This window comes from Tupaia chinensis, unplaced genomic scaffold, assembly GCF_000334495.1.
Source record: "Tupaia chinensis unplaced genomic scaffold, TupChi_1.0 Scaffold148792_1, whole genome shotgun sequence".
Classification (NCBI taxonomy): Eukaryota; Metazoa; Chordata; class Mammalia; order Scandentia; family Tupaiidae; genus Tupaia; species Tupaia belangeri.
The window spans coordinates 314,461-334,951 of NW_006208639.1; the positions used below are offsets into that span (position 1 = coordinate 314,461).

The 20,491-nt window shown below is 44.2% G+C and overlaps 1 protein-coding gene across 9 annotated transcripts in view; it reads left to right on the forward strand.

Moving 5' to 3' along the window:
- The window catches only part of ICA1 (islet cell autoantigen 1), a 204,919-nt gene extending 192,688 nt beyond the window's left edge, over positions 1–12,231 (forward strand). For 7 of the 9 annotated variants that reach the window (XM_006170620.3, XM_006170621.3, XM_006170623.3 and 4 more), the window contains exons 14-15: positions 8,804–8,893; positions 11,404–12,230. In XM_006170620.3, coding sequence (XP_006170682.1) covers positions 8,804–8,893; positions 11,404–11,525 — 212 coding nt within the window. In that variant the 3' untranslated portion in view covers positions 11,526–12,230. Of the gene's footprint in view, positions 1–8,803; positions 8,894–11,403 lie in introns of all 9 variants that reach the window. The other 2 variants (XM_006170622.3, XM_006170626.3) reach the window with 1 other exon arrangement.
- Positions 12,232–20,491: the final 8,260 nt, after the last annotated feature.

Consider the following 20,491-nt stretch of genomic DNA (forward strand, 5'->3'; position numbering starts at 1 on the left):
GGAAGCCAGTCCTCGAAAGAGGATTGGTTGCATGCGGTGTTCCCGTGCTCTCCACGCTCCCCACTGCCCTACTTCCTTAAAGTTGTTTACTGCTTTGAGCGCTCAGCGGGCTTCCATTGAGTGCCATTTTGAAATAGGCGCTGAGGGCGATGGGCGGGGGCGCTCCACATTTTTGCTATAGGGTGCATGTGCAGAGAGACAGAGAGAGGCAGGGGGGATGGCCATGCCACAGTCCCTTCTCCTCCAGTCTCCTCCCAGGATGTGGTGCACACATGCACATGTACCCAGCGTGAGTTAGTTTTTTTTGTTTTTTTGTTTTTTTCCTTTTTTTTTTGAGAGAGAGGTTTTTACCATAGGGCATGTGGGCTCGCCAGATAGACAGAGAGAGACAGAGAGACAGAAAGTAAAAAAATCACCCCCTGGGGGGATGGCCACGCCTCAATCCCTTCTCCTCCATTCTCCTCTCGGGATCTTGGGCACACACGCACATGCGCCCAGCATGAGTTTTAAGACACAAACCACGGTCGACTACATGGGAATCCAGCAACATAGCCATGACACTAACTGCTGGTCCCACCAGCGTGAGTTTTAAGCCACAAGGTCCAGGACTCAAATCCTGGTTGGCTACGTAGGAGTGCAGCGATGTAACTATTACGCCATCCGCTGGTCCCTGTGCTGAAAATTTGAAGGAGTTGTTCAATTCAGCTGGGAATTCTAAGTTTCTGAACTTATCATCATGATCAGGGCTGGGATTTCTGGTGTCACGAGGAGTGAGAAAAGTGTACCTTCCTGGACCTCTCAGCATGAGTAGGAACAAAGCCAATAGACAGAGCTGCCTGGGCTAGAAACCAGACAAGGCTGGGAGGCCTCACACTCGACATTCTTCTTGATTCTCCACCAATGTCCAAAATTTAATTTAGAAATAGACACTGCTACCAAAAAGAGTACCAGTTGCCCAAAATAAATGCACCAGGACGTCTTCTAATTTAGGATTCTGCAAACCCAAGTTAGGAGTCTTGTTCCAGATTCTCAAAAAAAAAAAAACACAACCTTGTGTTCCTAAAGGACATTCTTTTGTTTTACCCAATTCTGAGATGCTGTTGCCATCAGAATGAGTTTCCATTTAAGGCTGGTAGAACATCAAGCTTTGGGTTAATTCAGATTTACCTCTCCCGGACAAGAGCTCATCTATTGCCATCCCTAGCTTAGCCTGGCTTCAGGTAACTGTCAGTTTCAGCAATCAAGTGGAGGAACAGAAAGGCAAGGACCGGGTGTGCACGTGGAGTTTGACTGCACAGCAGGCACTCCCAGATGACTCGCTCGTTCTAGCAAAGCAGCAGCACTTCCTAAGCCTGCTGAGGGTCGTCTGCAAAGCAGATGGAGATCTGTAGAACTGAGGTGCCCCCATTAGTCCAGACAAGGAACCTTGATGACCATCTACCCCACCCACATTTTACAGATGAGGGAATCAAGGAACCCCGGAAAGGCCTTGTGATTTACCACTTTGTTGTGGTTTAATCTATCCTTTACATAAAGTCTAAACTCCTCAGTGTGACTTTAAAGGTCCTTAAAGACCTGTCCTCATTGCTTCTCATACCTCCCACACCTTCACTTAGCACCACTAATGGCACTTCTGCTGGAAAACCATGTGTTCTGTCAGTATATTGTAGTCCATGGTGCACTCAGCCCTCCCCACCTCAGCTCTCCTCACTCCTTAGAGATGCCATCCACCTACACACCCGTGATGCTTTTCATCCCTCAGGGTCTCAGCTTAGTCGTTTCATCCAAGGAAACTTTCTGGACCCCCTTCACCCCAGCTGTCAACGTTAGGTATTTCTACTTTGCACTCCCATCACACACTGTACTTAATCATTCCTCTTACCTCACCTTATTGCCAAGTTGGTTATTTTCTGTCTCTTGCTCTAGGTTGTCATGGAGACCAGGCCTGTATTTGTGTTGCTTATCCTCGTGTATATCTGGAACACGGCGCGGTGCCTGGGATACAGTAGATGCTAAGGAAGTACTTGTTGGCTGGATAGATGGATGGATGGATGGATAGGTGGTGAGTGGATGGATGAGTAGGTGGGCAGCAGGGAAGAAGAGAGGGAGGGAGCAACTGATAAATGACACTAGGATAAAAGGACACAATTCTAAAATGGGAACTCTGAGGGTGATGTTCTCAGGGGGTTAGTCTTGATGTCTGCTGAGCTACACAAAAACCCAGATACGTCTTAGATTTATTGAGCGGGACCTCTAACCTCTATCCTACTTGACTTCATGCACGAGATCCCGTCTTCCCCCTACAACAACCTAAGGAGGCAGAAATCTTTGTCTACCCCTTGCAAGTATGGACACGGGCTGAGAGGGAAATGTGGATGGCAGAGTGGTGCGTGGCCACCTTGGCTATGGCCATGTTCCCACATTCTCCTTCATAGTTCAGTCCATCCTAGAGCTCCCTGGGCTGTGATCAGCAACCCAGCCATTGCTTTGGGCTTTGATCTCCCAGCTAGTGAGTTACACCCGGGGCAAGGCGCCCCATCCGGGTGGTGTGTTTTGGCTTCACTTGCTGTTCTCACTGGCCAGTGTTACTTCTGGCTGCTTTATTTTCCCTTATGTAAGCAAAGGGAGGAGGGTTGCTCTGATCAAATATGTTTTCTGCCAATGGGGAGCACATTTGCATGTTAGAGGAACCAAGGGCTAGGGATAGTCATTGTGCTCAGGGCTGCCAGTGCCCCCTGCCCTCACCTCCGCTACCCCTCTCCTGACAGAATGATTCTGAGATGGGGAGAAATCTTTCTAGCCACACCCTCATGTTAAAAAACACCTCAGCCAACTAATACCAGCTAGCGAGCATTGATGGCAATTATGGGAATATGAGCAACACTAAGTTCTCTTTAAGTAGCAATTTTTCCTGACAGAAGCCAAGACATTTGAAATTCTACTTGGCATTTCTTCCATAATTACCCTTATTGCACCCTCCCCTAAATACTTCCCGAAGTGATATGAGTGAGGTTGAAATTGCAGCTGAGCTGGGTACTGGCTTTTTTTTTTTTTAATAGCTGGCATCACAGCTCTATCGTTCTATCCCTTCATGCACATATAGTCAGTTGTCAGACCAGTGCTTAATAGCCGTTCTGAGAGAGAATGCGACTTCACAAACTGGCTGTTGTTTTAGCTTTGCACTATGGAGAGAGGGAATAATGATACCCTGTGTGTTTGCAAAAATTCTGAGGTATACTGTCCCCATTATTTTAGCTCTGAAAGAGGGCATGTCTTTAGGCTCATCCTCCTTCATGTCCTCCCTTGCAGAGAAGCCCTCCAAATCCACGGAGTCTAGATGTTGCTTGTACAGTTTATGAGAGCTTAGGCGAGCAACATTCAAAATGCCCTAGTTACCAAAAAATTCAATTAGAAGACGTTTGTTCTCTTTACAAAAGAATGAGCTGTCATCATCCTTTAAATGATATGCTTGAAATGATGATTTGTATTTCTGGTACTTTTAAAATATGACTTGATATACAGACATTTTATTAATTTATACCTTTTCGAGAACATGCACAATACATAAAGGGCGGTGAGCTCCATCCTGACATGCAGATTGATTTCTGTTTCTTTAAGAAATGTGTTCCATTTCATTCTCTGAAAATATAGCACTTTGGGTCCAGTAGATGGCTTAGTGGTTACATTGCTGGACTCCCACATGGTCGACTCCAGTTCGAGTCTTGAACCCAGGGCCTTCAAACTCACTCCAGGCACGTGCATGCGAGTGCCCAAAATCCTGAGAGGAGAATGGAAGAGAAGAGATTGCAGTGTGGCCGTCCCTGGTGGTGGTGGTGTGTGTGTGTGTGTGGCGGGGGTGGGGGGGTCACTTTGCCTTTCATTCTCTCTCTCTCTCTCTCTCTCTCTCTCTCCAGGAGTGCACATGTCCTATAGCAAAAACTTCTACAATAAATAAATAAATAAATAAATAATAGTAGCACTTTGAATCTGCTTTTTCCAGCATCTTCTGCAGCCATTTTTGAAAAATGAATGTCGTGCTTACTTTTGTAATAGAAGGAATTGTCTTGTTGAGTTCCCATTATCAAATAGTGTGTAGAGATCCTGGGAAGAATTGAATTCTGCCTTGCTCACCTGCCTGTTCTCTGAGTCAGTTCAGGGTCTCTCTGGAGGTGTGAACCTCCATGATCTCAGAGAGCACCACAGGATTGAAGAGTTTAGAGCTACAGAATTTGGATTCAGCGGTCTGGGGAAGTAGAATCCTGAATGAGCTACTTTGTTTGTTAGGAGGGCCTCTCTCCTTACCCTACCTCTGGCTTCAGAGACGTCGTATGATCCTGAGAGAAATCCTCAGAGGCCACCAAGGACAGTGCTCTCCAATTTCACTTGTAGAACAGTCACTGAGTGGCTGTTAGAACAGCTTCCTGGGCTTCACTCCCAGGATCTCTCATGCAGTAGGTCAGTGTGGGCCTGCAAACTTGCATTTCTAACCCGTGCACCACCTTTTGAAAACAGCTCCTGAGACTGAGGCCAGGCTGCAGGGATGATGGAAAAGCTGAAAGGGTGGGGTCAGTAGGTGGCATAGTGATTAAGGCACTGGACTCCCATGCAGTTTGACTCCTGGACCCAGTGAATTGAAACTCACACTGGGTAAATGTGCATACGTGCCCAAAATTCCAGGAGGAGAATGGAGGAAAAGGGATTGCAACATGGCCATACCCCCTGGGGGAGGTGATTTCTTGCTCTCTGTCTCTTTGTCTCTCCAGTGAGTGCACACGCCCTATAGCAAAAATCTCTCTTAAAAATAAAATAAAATAATAAAAATAAAAAGTGAAAAAGAGTTGCACAGGTGGTTCTTGAATACACTTGGTGCCAGAGGCAGGGTTGCAGGGTGCAGAGTACAGTTACCCTGCTAGATTTCACACACACACCCCCCAGCTTTTCCTATGATTGGCATTATTTGGCACCCAGCAGAACCATAACTTTCACTTCCTTCATGTATCGCTGTTTTAGGAGATTCAGGTCTAGAAAGAAAATAGTCATGAGCCAATTTTCTATGAACCAGGGAGGCTTATGTTATTCCTGGGTTACACTAAATATTGGCCATTTTTAAAAATTGCTTTGTTGAAGTATAATTTATATCCTTTAAAATTTACTTATTATAAGAAAAAAGATCGGGACCAGCAGTTAGCATAATGGCTATGTCGCTGGATTCCCATGTAGTCGACTGCGGTTCACATCCTGGACTCCGGGGCTTAAAACTCACACCGGGCACGTGTACGTGCATGCCCAAGATCCCAAGAGGAGAATGGAGGAGAAGGGATTGCAGCGTGGCCATCACCCCTGGGGGGTGATTTCTCACTTTCTCTCTCTCTGTCTCTGTCTGTCTGGTGAGTGTATGCGCCCTATAGCAAAAGCCTCTTAAAAAAAAAAAAAGGAAAAAGGAAAAAAGATCAAGGATTTTTCACAAATTTAAACTTTACAACCCTCTCCACAGTCCAGTATTAAAACATTTTGTCATGCCAGAATGCTCCCTCAAACTCTGGTGCTGTTAGGCCAGGCATGGTGGCATGCACCTATAAACCCAGTGACCCAGAAAGGCAGAGGTAGGAGAATCAGGAGCTTGAGGCTGGTCTGGGCAATCCAGCAACATGTGGTCAGAAAAAGAGCCAGCTGTGGCAAGGTGCTCCTCTGGTCCCAAATGGGAGGCTGAGGCAGGAGGATGGTAACATGCCAAGAGTCTGTCTTAAAAAAAAAAAAAAATCTAATTGGTTTTTGATTGTGAGTGATATTAATTATATGCTCAGGTGCCTTTCCAATGAATAACAATGCTCTTATAGAATGCTTTATACTTTTTGCATCGTTTACACCCAGTGAACAGGCTACTTGTTTCATTATTCATTAGTCTTCATAAGGAAGTTTATATGCCATTAGCTTAAAATAATTTGATATGTGAGTATTTTAGCTCTTATTGCATGCCATATACTGCTTTGCCATCTGTTAAAATATTTTTTCATAAGGACCAGCAGATGGCATAATGGTTAGGTCACTGGACTCCCACATGACCAAACATGGTTCAAGTCCTGGACCCGGTGATTTGACACTCACACCAGGCTTGTGTGCGTGTGTGCCCAAAATCCTGAGAGGAGAATAGAGGAGAAGGGATTGTAGCACGGTCATCCCTGCTGGGGGTTGATTTCTCACTTTTTGTCTCTCTGGCGAGTGCACACACACTATAGCAAAAATCTCTCTTATAAAAAAATATATGTATGTATATGTATACATATATGTGTGTGTGTGTGTGTGTGTGTATAAATATATATATGTAGTTTCATAAGTGTACTTCTCACAGTTTGAATGAGTGCTTTAATGGTTTATCTTAATTCTGTGGTCATTATTTGAACACCCAAGTGCCATGCAGTGCAGTAAAGGTTATAAAGATGAACAATAGCAAGAAGCTCATGAATCTAGAGATGAGACAAAAATGCAAACTGATAAATTTATTAGTGTATGCGCCCTATAGCAAAAGCCTCTAAAAAAAAAAAAAGGAAAAAGGAAAAAAGATCAAGGATTTTTCACAAATTTAAACTTTACAACCCTCTCCACAGTCCAGTATTAAAACATTTTGTCATGCCAGAATGCTCCCTCAAACTCTGGTGCTGTTAGGCCAGGCATGGTGGCATGCACCTATAAACCCAGTGACCCAGAAAGGCAGAGGTAGGAGAATCAGGAGCTTGAGGCTGGTCTGGGCAATCCAGCAACATGTGGTCAGAAAAAGAGCCAGCTGTGGCAAGGTGCTCCTCTGGTCCCAAATGGGAGGCTGAGGCAGGAGGATGGTAACATGCCAAGAGTCTGTCTTAAAAAAAAAAAAAAATCTAATTGGTTTTTGATTGTGAGTGATATTAATTATATGCTCAGGTGCCTTTCCAATGAATAACAATGCTCTTATAGAATGCTTTATACTTTTTGCATCGTTTACACCCAGTGAACAGGCTACTTGTTTCATTATTCATTAGTCTTCATAAGGAAGTTTATATGCCATTAGCTTAAAATAATTTGATATGTGAGTATTTTAGCTCTTATTGCATGCCATATACTGCTTTGCCATCTGTTAAAATATTTTTTCATAAGGACCAGCAGATGGCATAATGGTTAGGTCACTGGACTCCCACATGACCAAACATGGTTCAAGTCCTGGACCCGGTGATTTGACACTCACACCAGGCTTGTGTGCGTGTGTGCCCAAAATCCTGAGAGGAGAATAGAGGAGAAGGGATTGTAGCACGGTCATCCCTGCTGGGGGTTGATTTCTCACTTTTTGTCTCTCTGGCGAGTGCACACACACTATAGCAAAAATCTCTCTTATAAAAAAATATATGTATGTATATGTATACATATATGTGTGTGTGTGTGTGTGTGTGTATAAATATATATATGTAGTTTCATAAGTGTACTTCTCACAGTTTGAATGAGTGCTTTAATGGTTTATCTTAATTCTGTGGTCATTATTTGAACACCCAAGTGCCATGCAGTGCAGTAAAGGTTATAAAGATGAACAATAGCAAGAAGCTCATGAATCTAGAGATGAGACAAAAATGCAAACTGATAAATTTATTTTATTTATATATAAATACACATTATTATTCTATAATTCAGTTCATAAGAATGTGTGACTCTTAGAATGGCAGAGTGAACAAACAGCATTAAATCCTTCCATTTTCATGGCATGTACTAAGTGGCATTCTTGCTCTGGACACTGGTTTCTAGCCCCATCTGAACTCTGCTTTCCAACATGATCTCTCTTGAGAGCTTCATCAAAGATGAATCTTTTCTTTAAAAAACACTGTGTCCAGAGCATCCCAGTAAAAGGATACAGTCTTCAGCATAAAAGCACAACAGTGATGCAGCTGTCGGTCTGCATCTTACGGTGAGATTCCACAGTGGGTTTAATCAGCAAACATACACCTGTACTAAGTATTTGGGAGGACGCTGAAGAAAGAAATGTCTTGTCTCTTTGAGAAGAAAGGCCTTATACCCAAAGAATTAAAGCAGAGCTACAAAGAAGCATACGTCAAGTTCTGAAGTAAATATGAGTCATGCCAAAACCTTCAGAATAGACAGTGAATATTACAGGACACTAGGACCTGCTACTGCCGCCCTCAAACAGCAGGTATTCTCCTCATTTGGGAGCAGGCAGGGTACAAGGGGGTATTGCCAAGTGCTGGATTGTAGAAGCTAAATGACACTGTAGGGGTACAGCATAAAGTTACAGAAGGCTTTTTCCCCAAACTACATATATTTGGATAGGACTATCCTTTGTAAATTAAACCTCCCCATTTAAGTTAGTTGTTTAGAAAAGGATGGACTAGATCCTCTTGGAAGTAGAGAAGACATGCAGTTTGCTTGTCTTACTGCCTCACTTAATAGCATTCACACTTAAGTTTTCTCCATTTGTTACAACAAAGTGTAGCACTTGATTTTCTTAGAATGCTACGGACAATCTTTAGTGTGACTGTGAAATGGGACAAAAAATGTTCCTAAAGCTTAAGAAGCAAAATTACCTTCACCATAGCAAATTCTTACTTCCTAGTCTTTTCCTTAGTTTTACCTATTTTTAATTGGGCTTGATCATATATATTTACTGGCCCCTTATATGTGTCCCAGTGTGAAGAACATACAAGGGCCTTGTCATAGCATCCTTTCTTTGGAGGTCACAGTGGTTCAGAACCACACATGTGCCCCGCAACTGGTGGATCGGGGCACCTACTCTTCATTAGCTCTAACATCCTCTGGTTTTGAATATTAGGCTGGTCAGAGAGCAATGTCAATCCTCCTCCTTCTCCATGGCCAGCGCCAAAGACCAACAGTCCAAATGACAACAGCCCTGCAGTGAAAGGTAATGCGAGTTCTATCTCCCTGAAATGACAGTTGCCTTCCTTTCCACTGGCTTAACACTGTTTTCTGTATTTCCTTACTAATTGCTATTTGAGCATATCGGGCTCAAAGTAGGGATATGGGATGGAGAGTTTTGCATGATCCTGGTAATTATATTCTGACTTTTTTCTTCTGGTTTAATGTTCTAATCCATAATTCCCCTTAGCACATTTTATATCTAGTGAGAATGAATCAAAATCAAATATCTGTTTCCATATGAATGAATGTTCCCCCAAATTGTGTGGAAATATCAAGGTAGGAAATGTCACCAAGGTTTTCTGTCTTCACTCAAAAATACATTTACCGCCAATGGAGCATTTAATTAGTGCTTCTTAGAAAGGGCTGGGCTTTTTAGTTGTCACAGGGGCCCTTTCAAGTTCATGAGATCTGTTTTCTTTTGGGACAGGCCCTCAAAGAGAGCATCTGCTCGTCTGAAGATCTCATCTGTATCTGCAGCTGTATCTCTGCTCCTCTGGTCAGCACTCAATTTCCCTTTGTTGACCACAGGAAGTTAAAGAAATTGTCTATTTCATTATCATCAAAAAGTGCTCTCATGATATTCTCCCCCTTCCCACCTTTTTATTTAGGTTTTTGTCACAGGGCATGTGCACTCCCCAGAAAGAGGGAAAGTGAGAAATTGCCCTCTCCAGAGGGGAAGGCCACACTGCAATCCCTTCTCCTCCAGTCTCCTCTAGGAATTTTGGGAACACACACACACTTGACATGATTTTCAAGCCACCAGGTCAGGGATCCGAACCATGATCGGCCATGTGGAAGTCCAGTACCTTAAGAACCTCACCACCTGCTGGCCCCTCATGGTAATCTTTTACATGTTGTGCAAATAAATTGCACCTGGTTTTGCCTCCAGTGATGAAGGCCTGGGGAGCGTGAAGGTTTCCTCAAAGTATAACCATCTGGCTCCTCACAGCGGGGGCACGGTCACCTTCTAAGCTCCTCTAAGACCTTTGCAGAGGTTAGGAGGAAGGGGAAGCGAGTGTGTCACATGTTTTCACTGGACATATCTTTAAGATCGCTTGATATTCTCCATCAAGAATAGAGATCGACCAATTCATCTAAATCCGTCTTGCCCCATATGGTTTCCTTGTGTGATCATCTGCATGACTAAAGAAAAATGAGTTCTTTCCTCTGTAAGCAGATCCCCACTCCTCTGCCAACCTATACTGACCTCTCTCATCAGTTTATCATATCAAAATAAGCTAGGTGCTTGGAGGGCTAACGGCACGTGAAATTCAACTAATGTTACAAAGTGGTAACTTGCTTATGACCAATGAGTCGTGTTAGTGTTAGTTTTATCTTTATGATATACTGATTATTTCATTATAAAGTCAAACATCTATAAGATATTTTCCAGAAAGAGAAAATGAGGGGAATTAGAAGTATAAAGTGACCAGCACACTATCTTGGCACTTCAGTGCCGTTTTAACAAAAGGACCAGAGACTCTGTGTATCATGGTCAAATCCCATTGCTTCTATCTGTCACTCTAATCACTTCTAGCAACTTGTCCTACTATTATGTTTTTGAAACTCTTTTCATCCAGATGGCAAGCACATTCCTGGCTGCTCTCGGCTAGAAGGAGAACCATCACAGAAACTTTTTTTTTTTTCATATATCTGACACTCCCATACCTGTTGGGGAAGAAGAAAAAGCACAAGGTCACCCAAGCAAATGAACTTAGATTCTCATGTGGAAGGATTTATATACTAAAAAAAAAGAGCCTCCACTTACTTAGAAATCACTTACATGAGGCACTCTTTTGAAAATGTTCTTCTCATCTGGAAAATAATTTGGCTCTATGATCATGGTATTCAGGAAGCCAGGGCAGGGTTTTTGGTGACAGTGCAGAAAAGGGGCATATTTTAGTGAGGATGAAGAGTGAGAGGATTTTGAGCCCATTGGGAGAAGGCGAGGAGTCTGGAGGACCTCCTTCCTCTGAAGGGAGAGGTCTTGAAGAAGGCAGTGGCCCTTACAGAAGAGGAGAAGCCAGGCCTGGTTGCCACCCCTTTCTGGGCCTATTGCTTTGAAGGGTGAAAAGAATAACCATATTATTTTGATCCGATCTGAAAAGATCCCTCCTGTAGACCCTGGGAAGCACCTTGCTTCCTCAGCTATTCAGTCTGATTTCTCAAATAACTACACTATTTCCTGGTGGTGGTGAAGCTGCAAGGCCTGAGGCTTTGAGCAACTCCGTGGGCTGTGGCCAACTGGGGTGGGGCTGGTTAACACAAGAGCTTTTTATGCTGCCCTGAGCTTTAGGCCATGTTCTCAAACTGTTTCTCACCCAAGCAACAGGGAGACATGGAATTCCCTACCTCTTGTCAGGGTGTCATGGGATGTGATGATGGAACAGCCTCCCTTTCCAGATGACCCTGGATCTGCCTGCATGCCATCCGGCATGGCAGAGGTGGGCATTGAGAAGGCGAGTTTGCTGATGTTTCCTCTTCTCTTTGCAGAGCCTGCCAAGGCTGCCTCGGACCTGACTGCCTGGTTCAGCCTCTTCGCTGACCTCGACCCATTATCAAATCCTGATGCTATTGGGAAAACTGATAAAGAACACGAATTGCTCAATGCATGAGTCTGCAGCCTTCGGATGGAACCTGCGTGCCACTCCTTAGCCACTCCCCCAGGAGCTAGCAGAAGTATAAAGTGATCAGTATGCTCTTTTAATATTTACGTGCCATTTTAATAAAATGAGGGGGTCAGAGGCCCTGTTTATATTGGTATAATTATTTACTCTTATTTGGTACAGAGGGTTTTAGTGTAATCTGTATGTGCATCTAAACAATGTGGGGCCGTCTGGGAGCGGTTTCCAGGCCCCACTCTCCTGTCGACGTCAATCATGGCTGCTGCAGTGTCACTGGGCTACTGTAAGATCCAAATTCAGCTCATAAACCTACTTTGGGGTTTAAATAATGTGTCCTACAGCCTCAGTGCCAGTGGGAGGCTAACAAGGCTTACATGCCTCCTCCTATACTCCTGCCTCTGTCTTCTTAAAGAAGGGTTAAGGTGGTTTGCCAAGCCACCTTTCAGTGAGCTCTGGACGAAGTTCTGGCCAACAGCCCTGTCCCCACAGCGCTTGCCTGGCGGGCTGGGTGTTCTCACAATGGCAGGGAGCAGGGCTTCTCTCCGCGGCACCAACCTTTCTATGGAAAGCAGCCATATCTGCAGATACCAGTGTCTCCTTTTTTCTTCTTCATGGCTGGAAATCAAAAGCATGTGTTTCTGGAGCCCCTGTGACACTAATTGTTTTTGGTTTTATTTTTTAATAAACAGAAAAAATATTTGACATGCAATTTCAAGGTTGTATTCTGTTGTGGGGACCCTGTGGTGCTGAGGGAGGGGCTATGGGGTGGTGACAGAAGAGAAGGATGGGCCCCCGCAGCCTTGACCTTCCACACACATAGTAGGACTTGCGCCTACTTCATCCCATTCCTGGCCTCTTTACTGTGCTCTCCACCTGGGATGCAGTCCCAACCGCATCCACCCCTTAAGATCTTCCTCAGAGCCCATCTTCTCCTTGAGGACTTCAGGTACGGGCCCAGAGTCTCTTGTGGTGAATCAGCTCTCATCTCTCCTAAGAATTTTTCAGTCTCCCATCTTATCCAGCAACGCCAAGATGGGGCTCTGCTGGCCTGGCCAGGCCTGGGCTTTATTCATCATCCCTTATCACCAGGTGCTGCAGCCCCAGAGCTCAGGTCTCTACCTCTGAATTTCTCTCTCTCCATAGTCAGCACCCTGGAGTCACCTTGTAAGCAGTGGATTGCTGACTGGTGAATTAAGCCACCCTACATGGCACATGAACTAAGGAGTGAAGTTTTCATCTTAATCCTGGGTCAGGTTTGCAGCCTTGAAAACCCAAGACAGCCACATTAAGATGGAGAAGGAGGGGCTGACATCTGTCCAGGCTAGAGGCCCTCAGAGCTCCATGGGGAGAGGGTGGGAGGGCAAAGAGGTGTGGTTCTCCTATTTGGAATGAATTACTTTAAATACTAACAGGCTACATTTTAAAGTTGATCTGTGGGTGGAGGAGAGAGGAAGATTGTGGTAGCTGCACAGACTTTGCTGAAAGGAAAAGGAAAGAATTGCACACAAAAGCATTTTCTTCCTGAATTTTCCTTACATTTTTATTTAAAAAAGAAGAAGAAGATTCAATTCCCTTTTTCATCTGCAATCCACTTGGCCAGCCTCTTGATCCTTTTTGATAGACATGTTTTGATCTGGGCTCACACAAAACCCCTCAGCCACCTCTCCAGTTTAAGGAGAAGCAGCTGTTCTTGAATTCTCTTTCAAGTAGCCTGTGTCCTGGCCTGGCCAGGAGCTTCCTCTGGGACCACCTTGGGGCCCCACCCCGGTCATTCATGGACTGTCTCTGACAGGAAGGAGACGAAGGTGTCTTCCCCTTCTCCTCTATGATTTTTGCTTCTCTCTCTTTGTCATTGTACCTTCTGAGGCCATTCTGAACCACAACTACACTGGGCCCTTGGGGACACTCAGAGAGCACCGGTTCCTGGAAAGTTTTCCTGCCATTGAGACCATCTGCAAGTGTCTCTTCATGCTCCCCTCCCCAGCCAGTATGGGAAGAACACATGAATTTACAGGAGGGAGCCAAAGATCGTTTCCTCCTTGTTCACTTCTTCCCCCAGTTTGCATGGACTCTAGGTGCACTTCATAGAGTCATTGCCTTTAAAATATAATTTTAGAAATGTCAAGTTGATCTTGAGATCTGGGAGAGTGACAAAAGCATCAGTCAGCTTCAGAATTAGAAACGCGCCAATCCAAGCCAGCAGATGTCATAGTGGTCACATCGTTAGACCCCCACATGGCCAACAGTGATTGAAGTCCTGGCCCCAGTGGCTTGAAAATCACACCAAGTACGTGTGTGTGCATGCCCAGGAGGATGTGAAGGAGAAGGGATTGTGGTGTGACCATCCCCCCTTGGGGGGAGTGATTTCTCACTTTCCCGCTCACTGTGTCTGTCTCTGTCTCTGAGGAGTGCACATGCCCTAAAGCAAAAAACTCAAAAAAAAAAAAAAAAAAAAAAAAAAGAAAAGAAAAGAAAAAAGAAAAAAGGGAAAGCACCAATTTAAGAACTAGCACCTTTTGACAAAGGTCTTTGCCCAAGAAACCTGATCTACCCAGGACAGGCAGCCCAGGGAGCCTTGCATCGGCATTGGGCATGTAGACTGGGCTCATCCCTTGTGCTGTGATCATTTTTTATATGAGTGTGGGGCCAGGGCTGAGGCCCTCAAAGGTGCCACATGAGGCTACCTAACCGTATGATAAAGATGGCACTGCCAAGCCTCTCTCACCTTCTGCCAGTGCTTCAGTTCTTGGAAGTTAAACTCCACATTTCCCTCCCACAGCAGCAACTGTAAAGAGCCTTTTCCCAGGGGCTGCCCCTGGCCATGGCTCAGGACTAAATATTAGTTCTATATGATTTTGCCTATATATCAATGCTGCCTCTGTCTTTGTGATTGTCTAGTGTCCTCCAGAGTTAATCCTCTGCTTTGATGCAAACCATCTGTCCAGTACTTTACTTTTTCAGTAAAAAAGTACACCCTCTCTAAGCTTCCTCTGACTGGAATCCCATACAGTGCAGTGGTGTAGGTCTCTTCTCCTTTGTGTGAAAATAGACCTCCAGCTTGGAGCCAACTCCCAGTGATTGGCAATGACCGAGAATTCTGTATTGGGAAGGATTCTGATGAATGGGTGTGGGGTAGGGAGTTTGGCAACCAATACTTCATCAGACCTTGTCTTCCATGGGATTTATAGAGTTAACTCCCTCCCTGTTTTAAAAAAAATACTACTTTGTTGAATCAAGAGGTGGTATGGTGGTCAAGGTGCTGGATTTTCACATGGCTGACTATGTCTCAAGTCCCAGACCTAGCAGCTTAAAAGTCATGCTGGAAGTGTTTGTCTGTGTGTATGTGTGTGTGTGTGTGTGTGTGTGTGTATGTATCCAAAATCCCAAGAGGAGAATGGAGGAGAAGGAACTGTGATGTGTCCCTACCCTGGGGGGGCAGGGTGATTTCTCACTTTCCTTCTTACTGTCTGTCTCTCTCTAGCAAGCATACATGCCCTATGACAAAAACAAACAAACAAATAAATAAAATATTTCATTTCGCTGTTTGACATTCCTCGTGCCTCAGCTTCCTGAGGGGCTGGCATTATGGGCACATGCCTCCACACCTGGCCATTGGTTGGACTGGAAATGAACCTATGCTTCCCACCCTCCGTCTCCCATCTGATCCCAAGCCCCCCATCAGATCTCCCATGTGGTCCCAGCCTTCAGAGAACAGCATTTTTTTTTAGAATTATTTTATTTAACTTGATTTATTCCTTTATTTATTTTCGTTTGACCAGAGAGGGATAGAGTGAAAGAGAGAGAGAGTGTGTGAGAAAGCAAGCCACTAGGTCTTGAACTCAAACCATGCTCAGCCAGGTGGGAGTCCAGCACCTTTAACCACCGCTCCACGTGGCAGCCCTGAGAACAGCATCTTAACAGTATGTAGCTGGGCCAACAATTTTTTTTTTTTAAATTTGCTAGCAGGTGTGTACACTTACCAGAGAGAAACAGTGAGAGAGAGAGAGAAAGAAAGTGAGAAAGCACTCCCCCTGAAAAATGGCCGCATAGTGATCCCTTCTCCATTTTTCCTTTCAGGATTTTGGGAACACACACACACACACACATACCTGGCATGCTTTTTCAGCTACCAGGCTCAGGACTTGAACCATGCAGTCAACCATGTGGGATCCAGAGGGTTTAACCACTAGACCATCAGCTGGCCCCAATAATTTTTTTTTTTGTAGTAAAAAAGTACACCCTCTCTAATCTTCATTTTTCTCATCTGAAAATAGGGATAGTGACATCCTCCACCTCATGGAGTTATTGCAAGGATTAAGTGAGTCAATGCCCCTAAAGACATGAGCGTTGTATTTGTACACAGCAGTATAAAAATATGGCCCCGAGTGCCAGCACGGTTTCCTCACAGTGAAATGCTACTGAAGCAGTGGGAAGAGGCTCCTTCCTCTCTGCATGTGCCACTTCCTTGCCCTATCATGTATTAACTCATTCCTAAATATCACAGGAATGGAAGGAGGAGGAAGACAGGACTAAAAAGTCTAATGAATAAATTACCCTGAGACTAGAGAATCATTCTCTGTTGAGACTAAGAGAAATGAAGTAGATTTTCTGCCAGACAAAAGGGACGTGTGGCAGAATTGAAAGGTATTTTTTTTAAACAAATCACTAACCAGAACACTGATCAAAAGAAATTAGGATGTAGAGTAACTGGATCTCTCATACATTTTAATGGGAATGCGAAATGGAACAGCCGCTTTGGAAAACAATGTGGCAGTTTCACAGAAAGTTAAACACACACTTACCATACGACCCAGCCACCCCACACCTGGGAATTTATCCAAGAGAGAAAGTTATTCTGTTCCCACAGAAACCTGTATGAGAATGCATGGAGCAGCTTTTTTCATATTTCTAAAAACTGGAAACAACCCATTGTTCTTGAACTGTTGAAAGGATTTTTATAAACCCGTGCTACATGTGTCCAATGCAATATTATCTAGGAGTAAATATGAGCTATCGTTACACACAACAGCATAATTCATGTCAGTATCATGAACCCCCTCATCGGATGCAAAGGGAAGAATGCCTCACTGCTGGCATTTTCCCAAACTCATAATCCAGTCTGGTCATAAGAACAATATCAAAGAAACTCAGATTGAGGGGAATTTTATAAACACCTGACAAGCACTCTTCAAAAGTGTCAAGGTCATAAAAGACAAGAAGAGGCTGAGAAACCACCATAGAGGGGGACAAACTACAAAACCATGGCAACTCAATGCCATCTGGGACACTGGATTGGATCCTGAAGCAGAAAAAGGACACTATTAGAAAAACTGATAAAATCCAAATACATTCTATAGTTGAGTTAATAGTATTGTACCAATGTTAATTTCTTTCTTTTGACAGCTGTCTTATAGCTCTGCAGGATGTTAACACCAGGAGAAGTAAGTAAAGGCTATATGGGAACATCTACTATCTTTGCTACTTTTCTGTAAATTTAAAAGGATTCCAAAATAAAGAATTGTTTGTTTTTTGTGTTTTTTTAGAGGTTTTTTTCTATAGGGCACGTGTGCTCGCCAGAAAGAGAGAGCCAGAGAGACAGAAGGTAAGAAATCACCCCCCAGGAAGGATGGTCACGCCACAATCCCTTCTCCTCCATTCTCCTCTTGGAATCTTGGGCACGCACGCACATGCACCCAGCGTGCGTTTAAGCCACCGTGGGGAACTCAAACCGAGGTCGACTACATGGGAGTCCAGCGACATAGCTATTACACCAACTGCTGGTCCTGTTTAAGACTGCATATCATGTGGTTCCATTTGTCTGACCTTTTGGAAAAGGCAAACATGTAAGGACAGACTTCAGGTGATTACCAGGGGCTAATTTGGAGGAGGAGATCACTCCAAAGGAGCACAAGAAAATTTGGGGGTGGAGGTAGAGTGTAATGAAACTCAAATAAATTGACCGTGGTTCTGGTTACATGTATGCATTTGACTATATGCATTTGTCAAAATCAATTGAACAGTTCTTAGAAGGGGTGAATTGTATTATAACTAATGTATGCCTCAGTAAATATTCTTTAGAGTCATCCTTTTTGAGGCATGCATTATTTTCTTTAAAAAGAAGAAAAGAAATTGGAATCTAGATCCTCCACAAAGGGATGCCACCAGCACAATAGGAAAAGAGTGCCCCAAGACACGTTGAACAGAGAGACCCAGCCTGGGTCGCAGGTGAAAGAGCCTGCAGGGCCGCCAGCTTCAAGGAAGATGATGCTGTGTCTAACAGCAATGTCTAACGGCAGCCTTCTGTATGTAAGTCAGGATGGGCGAGGTTATGCTTCAGTAGCCATTACTACAGCATCCCAGTGGCTTACAAAGAAGTTTGCTTCCTTTCTTACTCGTGCTCCATTTCCCACATGGGTCAGCAGGCAGTGCCCCCGAAATCCTCAGGGACTCAGGCTGATAAAAGTTTCACCAGCTTAATGCTGATCACATGACACACAAAAGCCTTTCGGTCCCTGCAGCAAAGAAAGGCAGGGCTGCTGGGTTCGGCGCTGCTATTTCCTTCTTCATGCTAGGAATGACTTCTCTTCCTCCATTGTACAATGGTTACAGGGCCCTGCCTAACTGCAAGGGGTGAGAAAGCAGATGGAGTAGACAGAATATTGTATGAATATTAGACCTTTCCCTGAAATATCAACTACTTCATATTTAAATATGAAATATCTCTTTAAAAGTTTCTTTTCTTTCTTTCTTTTTTTTTTTTTTTGAGAGGTGTTTTGCGATAGGGCATGTGTGCTCACCAGAAAGACAGACAGAGACCGAGAGACAGAAAGTGAGAAATCGCCCTTCAGGGAGGATGATCACGCCACAATCCCTTTTCCATTCTCCTCTCAGGATCCTGGGCATGCATGCACATGTGCCCAGTGTGAGTTTAAGCCACCGGGTCCAGGACTCAAACTACGGTCGACTACATGAAAGTCCAGCAACATAGCCATTATGTCAACTGCTGGTCCCTCTTTAAAAGTTTCTTGATCTTTCAAGTTGATTTTGAAAACCTTGAAACAGTAAAGTCTAAATTGTTCAAAGGAAAGAAAAATATGTATTACTTAAAGAAGCATTTTTTCTAATGTTTTGATTTTTAGTAGACAAAGGTTTTATAATAGTGGCAGTTCTGTCTTCTTACAAGAGATTGGAAAACTTCTGTGAGAATGTCTTCTTACAGACCAATGAGATACCTGCCACACCCACAATCCCCCTTTCCAACAGTCCTGGTTTTGATCTTGTCAGCAAGGACACAGTCCTAGGCTAGACAATTCTGCTTTTCCTGGGCTCAGCGGACTAGCACAGGAAGCCAGCATGGTAGGCCTGGTGGGATGACTTTTCACCCAAGGACGAGTCTGAGTTTATCAGATTCTCCACCCTCTGATTCTGAGTTGGTAATAAAAGAAATAATTTGTTAGCTATAGAAGCAGACACTGAGATTAGCAGAAGGAATGCACAGTGACTATAAAGTAGAAGCCTCGAGAAATCAGAAACTGAGCAGAGGGTATAGCAAAGATCCTCAGTGGAGGGAAGGAGAGGGTTGGGAGTGGCTGGCTTGTCAGGACAGCTGTGAAACCTACACCTCTTTTTATTCTCCTCTGGTAATAAGGCATTTGGGTTTAATATAAACTAAACACCTATATCCTCAGGGGCCAACAGGTGGCACAGTGGTTGGGGGGCTGGATGGAAGCTCACATGACCGACTGCAGTTCAAGTCCCAGAGCTAGCAGCTTGCTTTCTCACTTTCCCTCTCTCTCTCTGTGTCTGTGGTGAGTGCAAGTGCCCTATAGCACATTTTAAATAGTAATAAATAAAATAAATAATTCTTTAAAAATCTATATCTTGCCCTCCGATAATTTATGGAAATTGGCCTCAGGGTCCTCCTACTGTTCTCAGCATCCCTGAATGTTTGCTCTAGAGTTCTCCAACATTTGGGCATACTCACTGAGCCAATGTTCAAACTCCTTGAGAACATGTTTATACTCAGTCAAATTCTCAGGCCCCTCAGGCTCTCTGTAAATACCCTCCCTCCATCAGCTCCTACTGCCCTGGCACTCTTAGAGCATTTTAGCAGAATGTCCAGGCCCACTGGGATGCCCCTTATTCTGTTTCTGAGATATTCCTCTGAGAGCATTCCTAGAGTTGAGTAACTACTGGCCTCAGGGTTAGAGTGGGCAACTTCATTACAACTCACCGTAGTAGCTGATCCAAAGTGCTCCAAACTCTCTGAAACCAGACAGGGTTCCCCTTATCAAGTCTGTTAGGAGGCAACTATTTTTAAAAATGCCTCATCAGTAGAGACTGGAAGACATACCAGCACTCTGGGGCTTCTTTTTCCAGTCACCTGCAGGGAACGCTCTATTATTGATTTTGGTCTGAGGTGTCTCCTTACTGATTTATCTGGCTCTGAACTATGGTGCCCCAAGGGTCTGTTCCACATGTGGAGCATCCTCCACTGTTCCCCATCCTCAACACAAACAGAGAGCAGTCTTCGAACAGACATAGCCCTTGTTAGATCAACACATTTGCCTCCATTCTCGTCCACCAATTCATTGCTATTTCTGATGTCTGAGTTATAAACCCTCCCTGCCCTGTTATAAACTCTATTCTGGTCTGGAGACTTATGGATTTCTTTGCTTTTAGGGTTCTGTACAACCTCTGAGATCACATGTAAGTTTTGTAAAAAATGCACCTGCGTGGATTTTTAACCTGAGAAAACGGTTGAGAGCTTCCATAAATTCTCAAAGTGGTTGATGAACAATAAAAGTTGAAACACTCATGCTCATTAGAAGCTTTCCATGCTTGTAGAGGGCCCCAGAGTGCTTGCAACCTCCCGTGACCATTAACAGTATGCAGCATCCACAGGCAGGCAAGCTGGAGGTTCCTCCGCCGTGTTTCCCTGCAGGGAAGTCACAGCC